General features: G+C 39.6%; 1 protein-coding gene across 2 annotated transcripts in view; it reads left to right on the top strand.

Moving 5' to 3' along the window:
• SIN3A (SIN3 transcription regulator family member A) overlaps positions 1-21,236 on the top strand; it is a 67,364-nt gene that overhangs the window by 19,328 nt on the left and 26,800 nt on the right. For both annotated transcript variants that reach the window (XM_015459266.3, XM_002696631.5), the window contains exons 2-12: positions 2,084-2,305; positions 7,325-7,501; positions 11,492-11,598; positions 12,270-12,552; positions 13,571-13,822; positions 14,397-14,549; positions 14,684-14,842; positions 16,685-16,774; positions 18,716-18,834; positions 19,420-19,630; positions 19,970-20,086. In XM_015459266.3, coding sequence (XP_015314752.1) covers positions 2,117-2,305; positions 7,325-7,501; positions 11,492-11,598; positions 12,270-12,552; positions 13,571-13,822; positions 14,397-14,549; positions 14,684-14,842; positions 16,685-16,774; positions 18,716-18,834; positions 19,420-19,630; positions 19,970-20,086 — 1,857 coding nt within the window. In that variant the 5' untranslated portion in view covers positions 2,084-2,116. The remainder of the gene's footprint in view (positions 1-2,083; positions 2,306-7,324; positions 7,502-11,491; positions 11,599-12,269; positions 12,553-13,570; positions 13,823-14,396; positions 14,550-14,683; positions 14,843-16,684; positions 16,775-18,715; positions 18,835-19,419; positions 19,631-19,969; positions 20,087-21,236) is intronic.

Genomic DNA, 21,236 nt, shown 5'->3' on the forward strand with positions numbered 1-21,236 from the left:
AGCTAGGCGGGCTACAGTCCATGGGATGGCAAGGAGTTGGACATGTCTAGTGTGCACGCACAGAGTAGTCTAATTACATCCTTTTGCAAATAAGAAGACAGGACCAAAGTTACATAGCTTCAAGTCAGTTCAGACTAGAATCCAGGTCTTGACAGGTACTCTAGTTTTTTTTCCATAGTCTGTGCCTTCATCTTCTGATCTAAATTTGGTTTTCCATTTATGAGGTATTGACTGGCTTTTGGTTCTGGGGATTAATCTCAGGTGTGTTTAAGCATCTAGGTTCCACGCCAGTAGAACCCAAGAGCAAACTGTGATCTAGATCATGGGTTTTACATAGAAGTAACAGCCAAAAAGTCTTTAAGACTTTTTACTCTGTCCATTTATTAGACTTACTCCCAAATAGGTTGAGATTGAGTGTTCATAGTTGACTGGTAGTTCTTAAGTACCAAATAGCATGTGTAAGTCTATATTTCTAACTTATTATGTCTTAAAAATTTTGAAATACTGTGCTAAATATGCTACTTCATACTAAAAAGCCTAGGAAGACATAATCAGTTAAGACATTTTAAATTATTTCCCCTCGGCAGCCATCAGCAGTATGTTTTCAACTCCAGTTAACTGAATTCAACATATTATCATATAAATTTGGGAGACAGTCCTTTGATCTAAATTTATAGTCAATAGGAACTTCCTGGTGATTAAGTGGTTAAGACTCCACGCTTCCTATGCAGAGGGCTTGGGTTCAATCCCTGGTAGGGGGACTAAGATCTCATATCCCTCACAGCAAAAAATACAGTATCATCAGCAGAAAGATTAATTATGGCTTGAGATTTACAGAAAGATAATATTGAAAATGGCTGGCTTGCAGATGAAACAGTTGTGCTCCTGTGTCAGAGTCTAACTTAGGTTTGTGAGAGTGTGAGAACAACCCAAGACGCCCTTTCAGGGGCGAGCACCCGAGTGACAGGCATGCCGAAGATGATGGCGAGGCTGGAGAAGAGGGGAAGCAGCCTCGAGGTGAAGCAGCCTTGAGGAGTCCTTGTGAGGAGTGCTTCCCCTCACGGCAAGCACACTCCCCGGGAAGTGAGGAGAAGAGATTTGGGTGTGTTTAGAAAGTAGGTAACCCACTCCCCGCCCCCCCCACCCCCCGACTTTAAAAAGAATCTTGCTTTAGATGGAAAAGGAGTGGCTTGTGAAGTCTATTACTGTATTTTTAATCTTACCACCACAGCAGCGGTATCTTTCTTAAGCTATGTTTTGTGACCAGAAAAGTGGTAGGGCTTGGCCCCATTTTGTCTTTGGCTGACTAGAGCTCTCTTTCTTATTGATATGCTTGTATTAATGATACCAATGTTGGAAAAGCTCCGAAAAGACCCATCTGGATTCCTGGCCAGAGTGTTACTAGACTTAGTGTGCTGCGGGAAAGGAAGTATTCCCATCCAGGGGGATTATTAAACTGGGGGGTTCTGGAATCACTTTAGGATTTGAGAATATAAGGAGAAACCTTATTAATGGTCAGTTTCAACCTTATTTCAATTTTGAAGAAATAAATTTACATGGAAGGAGGAGCTTATTGGGATGTACATAGTTTCTTGAATTGGCAAGTTTACAACCATTGTCCTCTTACTACTGGCCTAGTATTCTTTCTGTGATACCATTTAATTGTTGAAACATTTCATACTTTAAAAATTAGACCACAATTATAGTGCTAGCTTTTGAGAGGAGTTAGGAAGAAACACTTGAATGTTTTTAGAGCTGGTGAATAATTAATATTAGGGATGATGGCACTTGAGAAAACCAGAGAATAAAGAAAGCTGTATTTGTGTGTTTCTAAATTGGAGGCTATTTTTCAACTCTGCAGTATCAAGGTAATTCAAACTGGGTTATTATTTACATTTTTGTCTCTCGGCTATCGGTCCACTGTTGGGAGTGTGTGGTCCCCATGCACTTAAACTACCCGGTGATCATCTCTAGATGCAGTAGACAGTCACTGACTCCAGGAGTTGAACTTTTGGATAACTGGTTGTACACGTTATATTGGAGTGCGAATTGGTTTGCATGTGGTTGCTTTTGGTTTCTGCAGGTTTTGTAGTGCATCCCTGAGCATGAGCGCAGAATGAAGCGACGTTTGGATGACCAGGAGTCACCGGTGTATGCGGCCCAGCAGCGTCGGATTCCTGGTAGCGCAGAGGCTTTTCCTCACCAGCACCGGGTGCTTGCCCCTGCCCCTCCCGTGTATGAAGCGGTGTCTGAGACCATGCAGTCAGCCACAGGGATTCAGTACTCTGTGACACCCAGTTATCAGGTAAGCTGGAGCCCAGCAAGGGACTAGGGTGAAGGAGGAACACTGGTGATTCATCCAGTTACAGAGTTTTTATTAAGTATTCAGGTATTAAAAATCTATTTATGGGCTATATGTAAGGTATAAAAAATAATGTAAACAATGTACACTTGTGTATTTACCACACACATTTTTTTTAAAAGAGTGTTGTTGTTGTAACCTTTAAGTTCATCCTGAATTTCCGTGGTCCCTTTTGCTTCAATAAAGTTGTTTAGTTTGGGTATTTTTGAACTTGTATCTAAAGTAAAAATGTATATTTTCTTCTTTGATTCATTTTTTTTAACCCATTCTTTGTGGAAACGGCAACCCACTCCAGTATTCATGCCTGGAAAATCCCATGGACCGAAGAGCCTGGTGGGCTACAATCCATGGGGTCGCAAAGAGTCGGACACGACTGAGCGACTTCTGTGTGTATGTGTGTGTGTGTTTCCTAAGACTTACCCATTTTCATGTATGTGACCAATTAAGTAGAATTTTCACTTGGTTATGAATTACATGAATATATTCAATTAATTTATCCATTCTTCTGTTGATAGAATATCAAGCTGTTTCCAGACTTTTCCTGTTAGGGGCTTCAGTGAGTGTTCGCAGGTTTTCCTAGTGCAGTGGTACTCACAGCGGCAATCCCCGGTGAGATAAGCTTGCACCAGACTGTGAGCTGGTGCGGTACATATTTTATCAAGAAGGTCTTGCTATGGAAACTAAAAAAAAAGGCAGTGGAATTAAACAGCGTGTTTATTAGTGAAGTAGGTGGTTTGCATTCTGGTGCAAGCTGCTTATTTTTGCAGACCATTCTGGAGGTCTGCTTATTTAACTTATATGCAGAGTACATCATGAGAAATGCTGGGCTGTATGAAGCACAAGCTGGAATCAAGATTGCTGGGAGAAATATCAATAACCTCAGATATGCAGATGACACCACCCTTACGGCAGAAAGTGAAGAATTAAAGAGCCTCTTGATGAAAGTGAAAGAGGAGCATGAAAAAGTTGGCTTAAAGCTCAACATTCAGAAAACTAAGATCATGGCATCCAGTCCCATCACTTCATGGCAAATAGATGGGGAAACAGTGGCTGACTATTTTTGGGGGGCTCCAAATTCACTGCAGATGGTGATTGGCAGCCACGAAATTAAAAGATGCTTACTCCTTGGAAGCAAAGTTATGACCAACCTAGACAGCATATTAAAAAGCAGAGACATTACTTTGCCAACAAAAGTCCATCTAGTCAAGGCTATGGTTTTTCCTGTGGTCATGTATGGATGTGAGAGTTGAACTATAAAGCTGAGCGCCAAAGAATTGATGCTTTTGAACTGTGGTGTTGGAGAAGACTCTTGAGAGTCCCTTACACTGCAAGGAGATCCAACCAGTCCATCCTAAAGGAGATCAGTCCTGGGTATTCATTGGAAGGACTGATATTGAAGCTGAAACTCCAATACTTTGGCCACCTAATGCAAAGAACTGACTCATTTGTAAAGACCCTGATGCTGGGTAAGATTGAGGGCAGGAGGAGAAGGGGGTGACAGAGGATGAGATGGTTGGATGGCATCACCGACTTGATGGTCAAGGGTTTGGGTAGATTCTGGCAGTTGGTGATGGATAGGGAGGCCTGGCGTCCTGCGGTTCATGGGGTCGCAAAGAGTAGGACACGACTGAGCAACTGAACTAAACTGCAGGTCTGAGGACACAGTAGGAAGTTTGAGTGTCTAGGAGAGGGTTTGCTGGGCCATAGGATGCATACATTTTCACCTTTAGCAGGTAATGTCAAATTGTATTTCAGAGCTATCCCACGTTTATTTCTATTTACTCCAGCACTGTATATTCCTGTCATTGCATATCCTGATCAACACTGATCATTTATCTCGTGTCTGTTCACTCTTTTTTGTAAAAATATAAATTTGTGTTTTGCCCTTTTTAATTATGAAAGTAAATATCACGGTTTAAAAAAAAAGATATAATGTGACTTTCTCCTCTGAGCCCTCAGACTTAACCCCACTGGGTGCATTTCTCGGGTATTCAGAGTTTTCTCTGCATATGCAGGCATGTTTATTTACCTTTCTAAGTATTTAGATGCACTTCCCTCTTTGCATAATTTAGGCCATATAGTGTATACTGTTCTGTTATTTCTTTGCACTTAATATGTAGTGGACAACTTTCCACTTGAATATATGTATAGATCCAAGTAATTAAAAAATATATTTATATATATATATATTTATTTACTCGTCTGCTCCAGGTCTTAGCTGCAGCGTGTGGGATCTTTAGTTGTGGCATGTGAGCTCTTAGTTGTGGCATGTGGGATCTAGTTCTCTGAGCAGAGATTGAGCCTGGGCCCCTGCATTGGGAGCTTGGAGTCTTAGCCACTGGACCACCAGTGCACATCCCAAGTAATTTTTAAAAAATCATTGCCTATATAATATTCCATTCCAGGTCAGTCAGAACCATAACTTATGTAACTAGTCTAGAGAGGCACAGGTTGGGCTGGCACAGGAGTTCCCTGGTAGCCTGGTGGTTAGAATTCTGGGTTTTCACTGCTGTGGCACGGATTCAGTCCCTTGTCAAGGAACTAAGCCCCTGCAAGCCATGTGGTGCAGCCAGAAAAAATAAAGTAAAAATGAAAAAAATAAAAAGGTTTGGCTGGTACTGGTAATATAAATTGGTTTAATCTTCCTTGACAGCGAGTTGATAGTTTGTATCAAAGTTGTTATTTTTTTACCTAGCAACTCCATATCTAGGAATTTATAAGAAAACAGTCAAGGAAGAGGGAAAGCTGGATGAAGTAGGAAATGGTAATTCCTTAGCTGTCACTCCTCCTAGTGCCTTCGTATGGGGCCGGGTGGGGCAGTCAGAGGACTGCTACAGATCACATCGTTAGATTAGGACTTGGAGGAAAGGAAGGTGGCGTGTTTTCCTTGGGTGATTACTTTCGTCTGAACTAGTTCACGACTTTCTCCTACACCTGGGATAATCACATTTATTCCTATACCAGAAACTATAATGTGCTCTTATAAAACCAGCCATCACAAATATTTGTAAATGCTAGTTAAGTCTTAGAAAAACCCGTTCAGTATATGCATGTTATAATATTAAAAGCTCAGAAACATATAACTCTTCTTACAAGTGTTAGAGCTTTCCGAATCGTCTAGTTTCTTTTTACTTCTAATGTTTATTGTTTCTGTGGATTTGTAAACAGTTGCTCTATTTCCCACCTTCTGCTCTGCCCAGGGTAATCTTTGTAAATCTGTGGGGACTTGGGGAAAAAACATTCTTAAGTTGTAGTACTTAGTTTACATTGTTTTAAAGTGTCATATTATTTAGTCTCCTTACCTTGGAGATGTGGCATATCAGGTGTATTGTCCTTAGTTGTTTTCTGTAGTGATTAAAGTTCTGAAATAGGAAAATTTTTAAAGCTTTGGAAATTTTATATAACACTTCTTGCAATAGAAATAGAAGGAAAGGGGTCTGTACTTCTATTTTAACCCTAACCTTTAAGAGGACAAGAGAGAATAGATAAGAAATATGTTTCATGTTAGACCACGAACAGGTTGGAAAATTTAAAAATTCTTTATTTTAAAATAGTAAATGAGGGGAATTACCTGAGTCCTAGTCCAGTGGCTAGAGACTTGGAGTTTTCACTCCAGGAACAAATAAGAATATACAGAATAAAACAAAATAAAAATATTCTATAACCTTACCATCACAAAATAAAATGGTCACATTTTACTATATATTTGTTGTCTAGGATTTAAAATGTTACTGTGTTTTTTCCTGAATGTTAATTTTTTATGCCAGTATAGTTGATTTGCAGTGTTGTGTTAGTTTCAGATGTACAGCACAGTGCATGTGTGTGTGTGTACAGGATTCTTTTCCATTACAGTTTATTACCAGATCCTGAGTATAGTCCCCTGTGCTATACAGTAGGTCTTTGTTGGTTATCTGATTTATCTATCAGATCAGATCAGTCGCTCAGTCGTGTCTGACTCTGTGACCCCATGAATCGCAGCACGCCAGGCCTCCCTGTCCATCACCAACTCCCGGAGTTCACTCAGACTCACGTCCATCGAGTCAGTGATTCCATCCAGCCATCTCATCCTCTGTCGTCCCCTTCTCCTCCTGCCCCCAATCCCTCCCAGCGTCAGAGTCTTTTCCAATGAGTCAACTCTTTTCATGAGGTGGCCAAAGTACTGGAGTTTCAGCTTTAGCATCATTCCTTCCAAAGAAATCCCAGGGTTGATCTCCTTCAGAATGGACTGGTTGGATCTCCTTGCAGTCCAAGACACTCTCAAGAGTCTTCTCCAACACCACAGTTCAAAAGCATCAATTCTTCTGCGCTTGTATGTGTATATGTTAATTCCAAACTCCTAATTTATCCTTAGTATATTATATATACTGCCTTGTGTAATGTGCTTTAAAAAATTATTTAAAAGTTTAAATCCATATGCAACACATGAATACATTCAGTTTATGGATTGTGAACATTTTTAAGTGTTAAAATATTTGCCTCTCTATCAGTGCTATTCAAACTGTGGTCCACAGATGGTTGATGTGAATACTTTCATACTAGTCTGTAATGAGATAAGTACAGAAATGGAGTGTTTAGAAACTTCTTTAGTAATTGGACATTGTAATTTTGTGTCTGTAGAACCTTGTAATAAAAAATAGGGGCTTATGTATTTTTATCTCACATTATATATAGTAATTCATTTTTATTGTATTTCATAAAAGTAGTAGTCCATGAAGAATCGGAACTTAAGAAACAAGAAAAACTGGTCCTTTGCCACAGATAGTTTGAGATATACCAAGCTATATAATTTTTAATAGCTGTAGAATTCTGCTATAAGATGGATGGGCTATAATTTTTTCACCAATTCCCTTTTGTGGGAAATTTGGGTTTCTGGTAATCTTTTCTGTGTGTGTGTTCGTTAGAGGCATTTGGGGAAGAATGCACAGGCCTTGAAGCTTCTCATCAGTGTTTTGTCCGTTCTAGGTTTCAGCAGTGCCGCAGAGCTCTAGCAGTCATGGGCCCACCATCGCAGCGGTGCATAGCAGCCATCATCACCCCACTGCTGTGCAGCCCCACGGAGGCCAGGTGGTCCAGAGCCACGCTCATCCAGCTCCACCAGTTGCACCAGTGCAGGGACAGCAGCAGTTTCAGAGACTCAAGGTGGTGTTCCGCCCCTTCCATTTCTCTCTTAGCAGGCAACATTGGCTTCAGCTTGTTACTAGTGGTGTTACAGCTGTTCACAGTAGGCCGGGGGGTGAATGACAAGAAGTCTTCCTTTGTTTTTGTTTTGAAACCTATTTATATTTCCTGTCTTAGCACCTTGTGCCTGATCCAGAGAATACATTCAAGAGATGTTTTGGGGATGAATGTGTGGTGTTCAAACGTTCCAGGATTGAGGAGCTATTTTCATATGAAATAATGTCCATTTTTTGGATGCCTGCTTTTGAACTCTTTAGTTCTTAGCATGGAATAAGGTTTTATTAACATACACATGGTTGACTACAGTCCTGTATGGTAAATGGAGCCAAGTATTATGGTTTAATCTTATTCTTTATGACTAGCTGAATTGGCTAGCATCATCAAGTCCATCCTTAGTAAATCACATGCTCCTTTGGGGAAACCATTATGAAGTTTGGGAAAGGCTATCGTTGTAAATAAAAAGTCAGTGTTTTCATCTGATCTACTGGGTATAGATCTACTGTAGGTTTTCAACACTTTGAAATTCATGAGGCATCCGTGGAGAAATGAAACTTTCATTTCCAGCTAACCTTCTCTCTCTGTTTACTTGAGGCTTACTTTTCCAAATGTGTGATTATGGTAGTAAGTTTTCCAGATTTCTTTTTTTTCCCCTAGTTTTTATATAAAATTTGAAATCAAGTGCAAGAAGTATAAAACTGAAGACCTATAAAGAGATAAGATGTTGGATCTTTATTTGGTCATACAATTGTAATTATATCAAGTAGCTTGCAAGTAGGAATGAACAATGTACCCTTAAAAGACACATCATGTGTAGCAGATATTTCATCTCTCTCATTTTTTGGTACTTAATCTAGTTCTCCCTGACTCCTGCCCTCATTGTTTGGGTTCTCAAGAACTTTAACATTGGCCTAAAGAAATTAAATGTTGCATAAATAAAAGCACACCAAAGCTAAGCTATATAGAGGGATTTTGTGAAATTTACTCTGTATATTAGCTTAAGTCATTACGAGTTGACTATGCATAAACATAGTCCTAAAGAGAGTAGAAATTATCTGGGCCTGGAACTTTACTCTGGGCTCTGTCTTTGGGAAAATATTTATAAGCTATATCAATGTTTTCCTTAAAACATTTTTACTCTCTGTTTGTAGAGTGGTGGCTGTATACCAAAATGTATTATTGTTACAGACTTAGCACTTCACTGAGTCCTGAAAAAAATGTTTAAGTTGGTTTGGTGTGACTAAATTCCATATTAATATTGTATTCAGCAATTAATACCTTAATGTTGCAAAAGCACCTATAACTTACTTATTAAACTAACAAAAAATATATATTTATTTCTGTATCCTTTTTCCAGTCAGCCCTGTCAAAGCATAGCACCTATTTTATTCTCCTTCCTCACTTGGCTATGAGTATATAGAGTGTGCTTTGTATGTTTTACAGGTGCTGTCAAGGAAGCAAGAAAGGGCTTTAGAGTTGGGGTTATAGAGTGAGTCACAGGTCCAGTTAGGTGTTCTTGCTCTGTTCTCTTAGTTACAAGCTCCTGAATGTGGTTCCTGAACATAATAACTTGTTGAATTTCCTTTCTAACAAGGAGAGGTAAAATGGTTTCTTGTGCCTCCATGTTAATTTCATTTAATATTCTCATATTGCTTGCTATTTTGGGGTCAGTCTTAAAATGTTTTACAAGCATTTGAACCAACTTCAATAAACCATTTATATTCTATAATAAGGAAATGTTCAGTGAGAACTCTTAGCTTATTTCATACTTCAACATTGTCTATACTTTCTTCTTTGTCTTTGGCAGATTGATGACAAGGAAGATTTGAATAATTTGAGACATGCTTGGTGTGATTTAGTTATTTGTTGAATGCCAGCAGCATACATATTTGGCACATATTTAGCAAGTTCTCTTTACAGTTGTTTGCTTGTCTCCCCAACAAGATTGTGAACTTCAGGAGGTTGGGGACTTTACTAATAAATGCCTGTTGAAGTGAGCCAGGAAGATGCATCAGCAGAATCTGAGACCTTCCCCACATGCCTCCTTAAACCTGTAGCTTTCAAATGATTTGTTCCAAGTTGTGTTCTTCTAAGTAATGATTTCTAGAACTGTATACATGCTTTTATAAAAGAGTTGTACTATACTAATTTTTAAACAGTGGTTCATTATGACCTGTACCTTTTTCTTCCAGACACACATACATCACATATACTTTCCTTCTTCAGGTTTCAGCATTTTTGCTCTCTGTGTATTTATTATATTACACCATAGGGTGCTTGTTTTTGTTTCTGATTTTTTGTATGTTTATTTTTGATAACTCTTCTGTTGTGACTGTAAATACTATTCTTCATTATCTTCCAAAGTCTTTCCCTTCTGCAAACTTACTGAGTTTTAGGTTCCATCAATTTGGTCACTAATGAAACATTTCAATATGGAAAATTGTGAATATTGAATTTCAACAAAAATTGTCATGTTATTTATAAAGTACCAAAAGACCAACCTCCAATGAGTTGGTATTGACCAGGTATACACACTGTGCTCTGGCAGCACAAATGCTCTCATTAACCATGGCTATAAGTGGAAGTTGGGGCAACTCTTGACCTACTGCTCTTTAATGGCCTATTTGATCATAAAGATTCTGTTTCACAATATGTCACCAGAGTAGTGCTTGTCAAATCAGATGTTTACTTGTGAAACTTTACTAAACTTGATGTTATATAGAATTAAAAATAATCCCAGAGTATGTAGGATACACCTAGTGGGCAGTTCCCTTAGATATCTCCTGAGTAACTAAAACTTAAGTTATCCTAGATCACACTTGTAACTTTGTAGCCCTTCAAACTTGTTCCTCTTTGTGAATGCCCACATGGTATATAATTTAGTGAATGCCCTCTCTGCCTTATCTTCCATGTACAGTCAGTCAGCCCCAAAACCCTGTCACTTCTGTCTCCTAAAAAGCTTTTGAATCTGTCCAGTTCTCTCTTTTTGTTTGGTCAGTACTATAATTTATGCCACTCCTGTTCACACATCAGTTAATCTTATAGCATGACTGGTTTTCCTACCTCCTCTTCATCGTCTATTTTTCCTGCACCAACTCGTTCTCAACTCTGTAGCCAAATTGATACACTAAAGTGCAGATGATAAAAATCTGAATTGCTTTCTAACAAGATCCTTTCAGAATCTAGATCTTGCATTGTCTCCTGTGTTATCTCTTATCATTCTTCCTACCACCATTTCTTCTTTTCACCACAGATCCTCTAGCCAAACTAAACTGTTTTCACATTTCCACATATACCAGATGGTGTCCCGTCTGCAGTTTTGCCCTTGCTGCTTCCTCTGACTTTCTTCATGGGTCTTCATTTTTGCTAACTTGTACTCATCCATAAGACTCAGTTTAGACACCATTTCTTAAGGAAGCCCTCCGGTATGTCCCCATAGGTTGGTTGATTGGTTTATTTTCTTGTGTGTGGAGGGGTGCCCTTCCCATGTGCTCTCTGGGCATTTGGTGACTGCCCACTTGCCCACTGTGTTATGACTCCCAACTGGATGTGGAATGAACTTCTGTACAGCAGGGCATACCGTGGCTTGTTTGTCATTAATTCCTTGGGACCTCACGTTGGGCCTGGCCTAGCATGTTGTTGCTTCTTAGTAAATATTTGTGAAATGAATAAATGAATGAATAAGTGAATGACATATGGATGTGATTATCCTTCACTAATAATTCTATGCAAAACTATTCAAAGCAAGGTTACAGATTTTATGAGTTAATTTTAATTTTAAGCTTGAGTTATATTACTGGTACACATATTAATTTTTAGTGTTTTTAATGTATGTTTACTATATGTTTCTATTTCATTTAATATGCTGATTTTATTTAGGTATAAATCAGTCTTTTAGAAGTAATTCTTGGCTGGCTTTTCTCTTAATAACCTTGAGATTTGTCCCTGCCTCAGGTGGAGGATGCACTGTCCTACCTTGACCAAGTGAAGCTGCAGTTTGGTAGTCAGCCTCAGGTCTACAATGACTTCCTTGACATCATGAAGGAGTTTAAATCTCAGAGGTAAAAGATACATGTGGTTGTACTCGAGAATTTTGCTTGTTATGTTGGTTCTGGAAGGAGGATATAGCTTATTCTCATCCGCTGAATGATAAAGGGCTCTTTGGAGGGAGTTGTGCTTTTATTTCCATGGGTCATGTTTTTGTTTTATATATTGTATAAAAATTAAAGGCCCAACACCTTTATTTTTTGCATACTGATAAATTTTTCTTAGTACTTAATCTCAGTCAGGGAAGTAAACTGGTAATGATTAGGCTACTTGCTTTTTGGATTAGCTTAAGATACCCTAATATTCTGGCGTGGTTCACTATTATAAAAGAGTAACTCATCTGAACAATGTATATAGATACATGATGATTTATACTGGTGTATCAGGGGTTGGGTCTTGCATGGCAATTGGAGTTGAAGACTTACTGCCTGGGTATCTGCTTGATAGGACTGGTAGCATGCTTGAATGTCTATTCTGTTTAAAATTTTGACCAAGCCTCTTTGGTTATGAAGATAAATGGCTTTGAATTTCAGAGGTCTTTAGGTGTGGTTAATTTTGTAATATTCAGGTTGATTTTTATTTTCCTGTGTAGAGAACCTAGTGGAATGTGAATTTTGTCTTGCCAGAGTGCTTTGTCAGGCTTGCCACTTTAATATTTGTGTTTCTTTTCTTTTTTTTTAATTAGCATCGACACTCCAGGAGTGATTAGTCGCGTGTCCCAGCTGTTCAAAGGCCACCCTGACCTGATCATGGGCTTCAATACCTTCTTGCCCCCTGGCTACAAGATTGAGGTGCAAACCAATGACATGGTGAATGTGACAACTCCTGGCCAGGTTCATCAGATCCCAACCCATGGCATCCAGCCCCAGCCTCAGCCACCACCCCAGCATCCTTCCCAGCCTTCAGCCCAGTCAGCCCCAGCACCTGCCCAGCCAGCTCCTCAGCCCCCACCTGCCAAAGTCAGCAAGGTGAGCACTTGGAAAACTCTGCACCATGTGAAATGCATCCCTAGAAAGAACCCTCCTTTGACATTTTCCCTTCGTATATAAGGCTTAGGTAGATAACACAAGTTTAAATTTCATCAGAGAAGATGCAAGTCACATTCCTATAAAGTGGCTCACATTTACACACCACGTAGTTATATATCTATTTAAGTCTACACATCGGCAACATACATGGACTCTCTTGCCCCCAACTTCTGCTGTTTGAACCCGTGAGCATCCCAAGAAGTGACAGCTTTGTGTAATAGTACTTTGATAACACAGGCAGAAATAGTCAGCTTACACTGTTTTCTGCATGGTCATCATTTTACAAAAGTTACTCTGTTTACCAGATTAGACCATGCCAAGCTAAGCAGAAGATCTTGATGATGATGAGGTGTTCTTAGTATAGAACTCTACTGATACAGTAGCCATTAGTCACATATGGCTATATTTAAATTTAAATTAATTAAAATAAATTTAGTTTTTCAGTTGCACCAGCTACATTTCAAGTGCTCACTGGTTTCGTGTGGCTAGTGGCTATTGTGCAAAATAATGCAAATAAAGAACATTTCCATCACCTCAGAGAGTCTGTTGGGCAGAGTTGGTTTAGAAGACTTTATGTGGGGTTAACTGCAGCAATTGAATTGTCTTTTTTGACATTAAAGATCTATGTAGAATAAGGTTTTTTCCTATTCTGTTTGCACCTGTTGAGCAAGTAAGCTTAAAAATTACGTATGAAAATTCTTCCCTGTAATTGGAGATGTCGCCCACTTTTAAGATTGTGTTTAGAAAACTTAAGGCTGGAATTTTTGTATTAGAATGTGTGAACCCTCTGCTCTTGCCACCCCTGCTCAGTGTGATCTGAGCTGGGCTAAGATGGCCTAGCCAGAGTGAATAAAGTATATATGTTAATCAGACACCTTGTTTCTCTTTACTTTGAACTTTCTTTCCTGTGTTAAACCATCTGTATTCCTGAGGAGAATAAAGACTTTTTTCTTTTTAGCCTTCCCAACTACAAGCACATACTCCAGCCAGTCAGCAGACTCCCCCACTCCCACCATACGCGTCCCCACGTTCTCCACCTGTCCAGCCTCATACACCAGTGACAATCTCGTTGGGAACAGCCCCGCCCTTGCAGAACAATCAGCCTGTGGAGTTTAACCATGCCATCAACTATGTTAATAAGATCAAGAACAGGTTCCAGGGCCAACCAGACATCTACAAAGCGTTCCTGGAGATTTTGCACACATATCAGGTAAGACAGTTGCCCTTCCAGCCTGTCTTAACCAGGTTGCCTTCTGGGAACAACTAGTCTGAGAAGAACTAGTTATTCTGGACACAGTTGTGTCCACTAATTCTTACTGGTAGTTAACCAGTTAGAAATTGTGATGTGTGTTTGTAAAGCCAGTTTGATTTACCTGACTTTAATTGCCTTGTAGCAGCCAGTTAGGATTTTTAAAGTCACTGCTCTGTGAAACAGTGCTGTTTATCTGAAAGTTTAAAGAATGATTTGTGTAATATAGTTAAAGTACAATATAGAAGGAGAAATTTCTCTAATATTTTGTGTTTTATCAGTCGGTAGTGGTCCCCTGAGCATTCACATATACTGCCCTGGTTTTCGAAAGGAATTGTCAGCCACCATCTTCCACTCCTTTCTCAACTTCAAAGCTTAAAGCCAAAAACAAGTGCTAAGAACATAGACTTTCCTCCTAACTGCGGTCCAAATAGATAACATACAAAGCCAGACATCTCAGAAGGTGTGCAAAAGCAAGTCATTCAAAACAGTGCCCCTTTAATATGATCTCTTCCCATTTGCAATTTCCTATCAGAAAGAGCAGCGAAATGCCAAGGAAGCTGGAGGAAACTACACTCCAGCATTGACTGAGCAGGAGGTGTATGCCCAGGTGGCTCGTCTTTTTAAAAATCAGGAAGATCTGTTGTCAGAATTTGGACAGTTCCTACCAGATGCCAACAGCTCTGTGGTAAGTTATTTAGAAGAACTACACAATTGAGAACGGTTGTGATAAGTTAGGAAGCTGGAATCAGAAGGAGACTTTTTCGAAATGATAACTTGCTTTTATAAGAGCACTCATCTCTTTCATGTGTTCTTAATTAGCTTTTAAGCAAAACAACTGCTGAGAAGGTCGATTCCGTGAGAAATGACCACGGAGGCACGGTGAAGAAACCTCAGCTGAACAACAAGCCACAGAGGCCCAGCCAGAATGGCTGCCAGATTCGCAGGCACTCTGGAACAGGGGCCACCCCTCCAGTGAAGGTGAGGAGGGCACAACTGCTCGTTGTGACTTTCAGGAACGGTAGTAGCAGACAGTGTGCAAGGCTGACACTTGGATCCTGGATATTTGAAGTTAGTTGGTGTATGTCACATAAACTCAGTGCGAAGCTTTTTATCTGGCCCTGTGAAGGAATGTTAGAGTACTAATTGCTCTGATTACTTTTGAGTTCTTACAGGTTTTCTTTATAGTTTCTCCCTTCTTTGTTATTAGCTCTCATCTATTTCTTTGTTTCCTGCCAAGGGTTTCTGAGACTTAATTTGTCCTGCCTTGTACTAAGAAAGAAGCTGATTAAATTGATAACTGTTTCCAAAATAAGTCAGTGGTCTCTGAGGTCCTCTTGTGAGTAAAGTGCAAATGCTTTGTGGGATCTCCTTGGTCTAGAGGCCTGTCCTGCCCAAGGTTCTTTGTTGGGTTGCCAGATCTTATCTGTATCATCTTAATCTCCAGGGAAGGACCTTGGGGGTGCAGCAGAAGGCGGTCTTAAACTCCTGTTAGTGACTTAAACCCTGATGATCTGCCTGCAGAAAGCTGAGCCCACTCTCCCTCATTGACGTAGGGCAGCAGTGGTAGGGAGTGGGCTCTGTGTATGCATTGAGTGTTGCTTCAGTGAATTATGAAGCTGTATATGATGTTGAAGAGGTAGATAGTCTTTAGAATTTAAAGAAGAACAAAAGCTAGTGGGATATCTTCTGGTAAGAAGTGACTGGTAAATAAGCAAATACCCACTAAGAGTGACCTGTAAGGTGCTGACACTTTTGAAGGGCTGTTGAACTATTTTTCCATGTTTGTAATGGTTTCTCCCTTTGAAACCAGCTGAACATAGTAATCGTGTATGTTTCTTCCCTTTAGTAAGGAGTTTTAGTAATACAAGTAGCAAGAATCAGGTCAGCAGATAGGTGCCAATCTTTGTCTCCTCCCACACTTGATTACCCGCAGGTGGAAATCCTATATTGGGAGATTAGGATTCCCTGTCTGTCTTTTCCTTAGGCAGTATAGGCAGAGGCTGTGGCTCTTAAGAGAATGCAGTCCAATGGCAAAGGTAAATGTGCTGCTTCTCCCGGACTGTGCATTTCTTCACAGGCAGTTGAGAGGTCATTTCTTTATAGTAAATTTTCTGCGTGGAGTTATGTATGACCCATTTATTTGCTTTAAAAGAGCAATCTTAAATTGGGCTGAGTGGATGTTACTGACAAGGTAGTTATTCCTTCTGTGAGGAAAATAAACTTTTTTTTTCCCCCCCATGATTTTTTCAGTTGAACTATTTAAAGGTAAAGGTTAAAGATTGATTACTGTGTATTCCAGATATTTTTATAGCCTCTTCTGCCTCCACAGCTAGGAAGATAAAGCAATAGCATTTGGTTCCTAATAAAGTTACTTTTAGCCCATAGAAAAAAATAAGGATATTAATTCTAACATCGCAGTAATGCTGTGACCATTTATGGAAAGAGTTATTGGCAAGTAGAATGACCTGTGAACCTCTAGGGGGGAATGACAGGCAATCTGAGAAATAGGGAAGATGAGTAGAAATCTTTTGTAAAGCAAGTTAGTGACTTGAATTCTCTCATTTGTTGCGAATTATTAATCAGTGGTGGTCAGGGATGGAACCTTAGAACAGAGATGATAATAAAACTCAGGGGATTCCCTGGCAGTTCAGTGGTTAGGATTCGGCCCTCTCACTGCCGGAAGCCCAGGTTCAGTATCTGGTTGGGGAACAAAGATCCCACTATGGGGCACAGCCAAGAAAGCAAAAACAGAAAAGAACAAAAAGCCTAGAGAAACCCTCTCTTTGAATCGTACATGTTTATATTTTTCCTTTTTTATAGAAGAAACCTAAACTGCTCAGCCTCAAAGATTCTTCTATGGCAGATGCCAGCAAGCATGGTGTAGGAACGGAATCATTATTTTTTGATAAGGTGAGTAATAAATGAAGTGGATTTGATTGAACCCGTGTCTCTCATGCCTCCTGCATTGGCATGCAGGTTGTTTACCACTAGCACCGCCTGGGAAGCCCTGCATCACTTTGAAAAACAATGCATCAAATTGGAAGACCCCTAATATTAGCTACTAATGCCCAAAGAAAATCACCTTGTCCCCAAGAAGATTTTGTTTTAGAGGCATCAAGCTGGTTAGGACTTTCTACTTTCTAACGTAGATTTCAAATTGTAGGTCCTTGCCATCTTTGAGAACTGTTAGCAGAACTAGAGAAATGGTAACACTGTTTGCTTTAATTTTGTGAAATAGTTTGCAGCAAAATATAGCATTTGCCTTGTGGAAAAAAGCTATAAAAGAAGTGCATGATATTACTCTCTAAAACTACTGCGCTCCTATTGTAGATACCCAGGTGTATATAGTGAAGCATGTCAGTGCACCAATTGTCGAGGACTTAAAATGATTTGTAACCTTCTGATTGCTTGTGAAACTTATTTGTGGTATAAATATTGGGTCATGGGAATTCTGATTTAATTGTATGTTGTCAAAGCTCCCCAGGTGATTTTTTTTTTTTTTTTTAAGTTTTGGTTGTGCTGGGTCTTTGTTGTCATGAGGGCTTTTCTTTAATTATGAGCAGGGGCTACTCTCTAGTTGCGATGCACGGGCTTCTCATTGCCGTGGCTCTCTTGTTTTGGAGCACTAGCCCCAGAGTGCGTGGACTCAGTAGTTGTGGCCCACAGGCTTAGTTTCTCTGAGGCATGTGGGATCTTCCCAGATTGTGGATCGAACCATGTTTCCTGCACTGGCAGGCGGATTCTTTACCACTGAGCCGCCAGAAAAGTCCTGCACCTCTGGGTTTTTGTGAAAGGGCAAATCACTTAGCATCTCCATGATTGGTGCCTCCTGAGTCCATGGCTCTGATCTGAACCAATTTCTGAGGGCTGCCTGGGCACTTGGTGCTTGCTTTTGAGGCAATTGTAAAAGTCCATGTCACAGCCAACAGATAGCAAGGAAAGGGTGAGGGAGGGGGACTGAACAGTTAATTTTTAAAATAGGGATAGTGTTTGTTGTTGTTGTTGTTTTCGAGGTACTTATTTCTTAGACATACTAAAAAAGTCTGGAGTTTGCTTGATAATTCAGGAAAATGCTTAGTGTTTTGGGTTATTAAAATTCTCAGCACTCTAAAGAAAGGAGAAATGAAGAAAGGAAACAGATCAAGTCAGAGAACAAAAGTACCTTATTTTAAAAGGTTATTAGTCAGGATTACCAGAGTTTGAAAAGAGTGTTGAATAGTTCTGTAAACATCCATTAGGCAAAGCGACAAAACCTTGGGCAACACTCTTACGGTTCAGAGAATCAGGCTTGTGAGAAGTAAATGTCTTATTTACTCCAGGATCTCTTTTTTCAGAATTTTTATTATAGGCATTTTTAAACATGTGAAATTAAAGAGAATGGTGAAATGACCCACGTGCACCTGTCATCCTGCCTCAGCAGGTCTCAGTTCCTAGCTGCTGGGCTTGTTTCATGTGTACTCTCGCCTACCCCAGGTTATTTGGAGACAAGTCTCATGTAATATATTATTTCACCCATAAGTACTAAGTTTTCTTTCTTTTTTTAATATTTGTTTATTTGGCTGCATCTGGTCTTAGTTGTGGCACGTGGGATCTAGTTCCCTGATCAGGAATCGAACCTGGTCTTCCTTCATTGGGAGCACAGAGTCTTAGCCACTGGACCATCAGGGAAGTCCCTAAGTTTCCTTTTTAAATGACTCCTTTTTTCAAACATAAGCATTAACACATCTAAAAAAAACAAAATTGATTCTTAATATTATCAAATAACAGTTCAAGTTTCCCCAGTCTTTTAAAAGCGATCCAGGATCTCTTGATTTCTCACTTAATTATTTTTCTTTCGGTTGTCTCCATAAGGTCCGAAAGGCTCTGCGGAGTGCAGAGGCCTATGAAAATTTCCTGCGCTGTCTTGTTATCTTTAACCAGGAGGTGATCTCTCGGGCGGAGCTTGTGCAGTTAGTCTCTCCATTCCTGGGGTAAGTGGAGTCAGGAGCTTGGCCCTGGTGCATGATATGAAAGTAAAATAAAATTTAGTTTGTGGGAGTATATGATAGACAAAACTAATTTGATTGTGGTGGGTCAGTTGACTCATAAAATGTTAGTGCTAAGAGAGTCCTCTGCAAAGTCTTCTAGTTCAGCTTTGGAGATGAAAAGATTGGTAGAGGGCACATTGGCCAAGACTAGTGGTCTCCTGATCCCCTGACCAATGTTGGATGTTTTATATAGACCAGTCTCTCCCAGGGTTCTAGAATCTTGACTTTGACAACCAAAGAATTATCTGAACTTTGAAACAATATTCTTGATTAGAAGAATGGCTGGTTATTGCCTTGTTTCAGGACAGTTCTTGCATCACCACCTTAACTGATCTTAGAGCACTCTGTAAGAAAAGGAGAAGCCAGGTATTCAAAAGCAGTTCTTCTTAGGCAAGAAGTAATAATTGTCACTGGAATTTGTCCAATGATAGCAGAGTTCTGACTCTACATCAAATAGTGGTAGTCATACCTCAGCATTACTGCATAATGCTTCTAATTGCTCACCAGTTTTTTGGTTTGATTCTTTAGGAAATTCCCAGAATTGTTTAATTGGTTTAAAAACTTTCTGGGCTATAAGGAGTCTGTACATCTGGAAACCTTTCCAAAAGAACGGGCCACAGAGGGCATTGCCATGGAGATAGATTATGCCTCTTGTAAACGGTTGGGCTCCAGCTATCGAGCCCTACCAAAGAGTTACCAGCAGCCCAAGTGTACGGGACGGACTCCTCTCTGTAAAGAGGTAAGGCCTTCCAGGGAAGGTATCAGCCCTGAGTCCTCGGCTTCCTCCAGAAGGAAGTGGTACCTGGAATGGAGAATTTGTACGAATGAAGAAATCAAAATCCTTTTCTGTCTTTTTTCAAAAGAAAATGTTTTGTACTTATATTGAGAACCTTTTTCTAACTGTCTTTTTAAACTTGCTACAGGTGAAACTTGCTACAGTTTCACTTGCCAGGGGTGAAACCTGTAATGTTAACTGTTTCTTCCCTCCCCTAAAGTTTTGTCTTTTTTAATTGAGAAAGCTTAATCACCAGAAAATTTCGTTACACTTTTGTTTCAATGTCTCTTCTTTTACCCAAAGGTTTTAAATGATACCTGGGTTTCCTTCCCTTCCTGGTCTGAGGACTCCACCTTTGTTAGTTCCAAGAAAACTCAGTATGAAGAACATATCTATCGTTGTGAAGATGAACGTTTTGAGGTACAAGCTCCTTTATCATTTGAAGTTTGGGGAAATGAGAGATTCTGAAAGAGAGGATATCTTAAATACCTACTTGAGAGGATTGGCTTTTAAGACCAAAGAGCAAGAGGCTCATATTCTTTGTGGTAAATGCTTGTTGTATTTACCATGTTTTGTGACTTTGTCAGATATATTGGTAATATTTTCATAACAAATGTGACTTATCTAGGCCACTTTAGCCCTTTTAACTGAAATTATCCATTGATGGCTGAATAATACTCCTTTGAATTTTTAATGACATTTTAAAGGTTATTGTGTTCTACGTAGTATTTAAAATCAGTATTTTAAGACCTAGTGGGCTTTCTTGCAGCTGTTTTAAATTACTTATCTTAAAGTGTATATTTTTTTTTTAGCAGCTGTCTTACTAACATGGTTAGCAAACTAGCTCTCCTGTGAGAACTGGAACTCTTCTGTCATATTTCTGATGTTGATTTGTCTCCTTTTGAAAGAAAGTTGAGTTAGGGACTTCATTTTAAAGTAGTTGGGAAGGGAAGAGCTGGAGTGAAGAAATGAGCTGGTCAAGAGCCCTGATACCAGGAGTGGGAGTACTGGAAACAGACTCAGTTCCCAGTGTGTTTAAATGTCTGGTTCACTGATACCAACAAAAAGGGAATGTTAAATGTGTCTAGAGAAAGAAAATTACATGCCTCCTTTTTAATGTATTTATTATATAAAACTGACTGTCCCTGCTCTTCCTATGGATGGGAGATGTTTTTCTCCTTTTTAATCCATACTGATTTAGCTCTCTGCCAGTTATCCCCATTCACACTTGCTTCCTCTGTTTCTGGCATGCTTTGAATGAAGAACCACGTGTTGGTTGGTCCTCTGGGCCCCAGTGTTTATGAGGAGCTTCGACCATTTGCAGAAAACTCAGTCATGACAGATATTAACTTCTGTGAAAAGTTTTATCAAGCTGAAGAAAGCATTTCTTTTTTTATTTTTTACCTGTGTTTAGTCAGTTTCAGTGATGTGTTAGCAGAGATTGACGCCTGTTTTTCACAGGATATTCTATTCTCAACTAGTATGCCTGCACAGGAGAAGCATCAGCCTCATTTCCTGCTTGTTACTGCAGTAGTGAGGATGAAGGAAATGTGTGCATGTATGCACATGT

The sequence above is a fragment of the Bos taurus genome, chromosome 21, assembly GCF_002263795.3.
Source record: "Bos taurus isolate L1 Dominette 01449 registration number 42190680 breed Hereford chromosome 21, ARS-UCD2.0, whole genome shotgun sequence".
Taxonomy (NCBI): Eukaryota; Metazoa; Chordata; class Mammalia; order Artiodactyla; family Bovidae; genus Bos; species Bos taurus.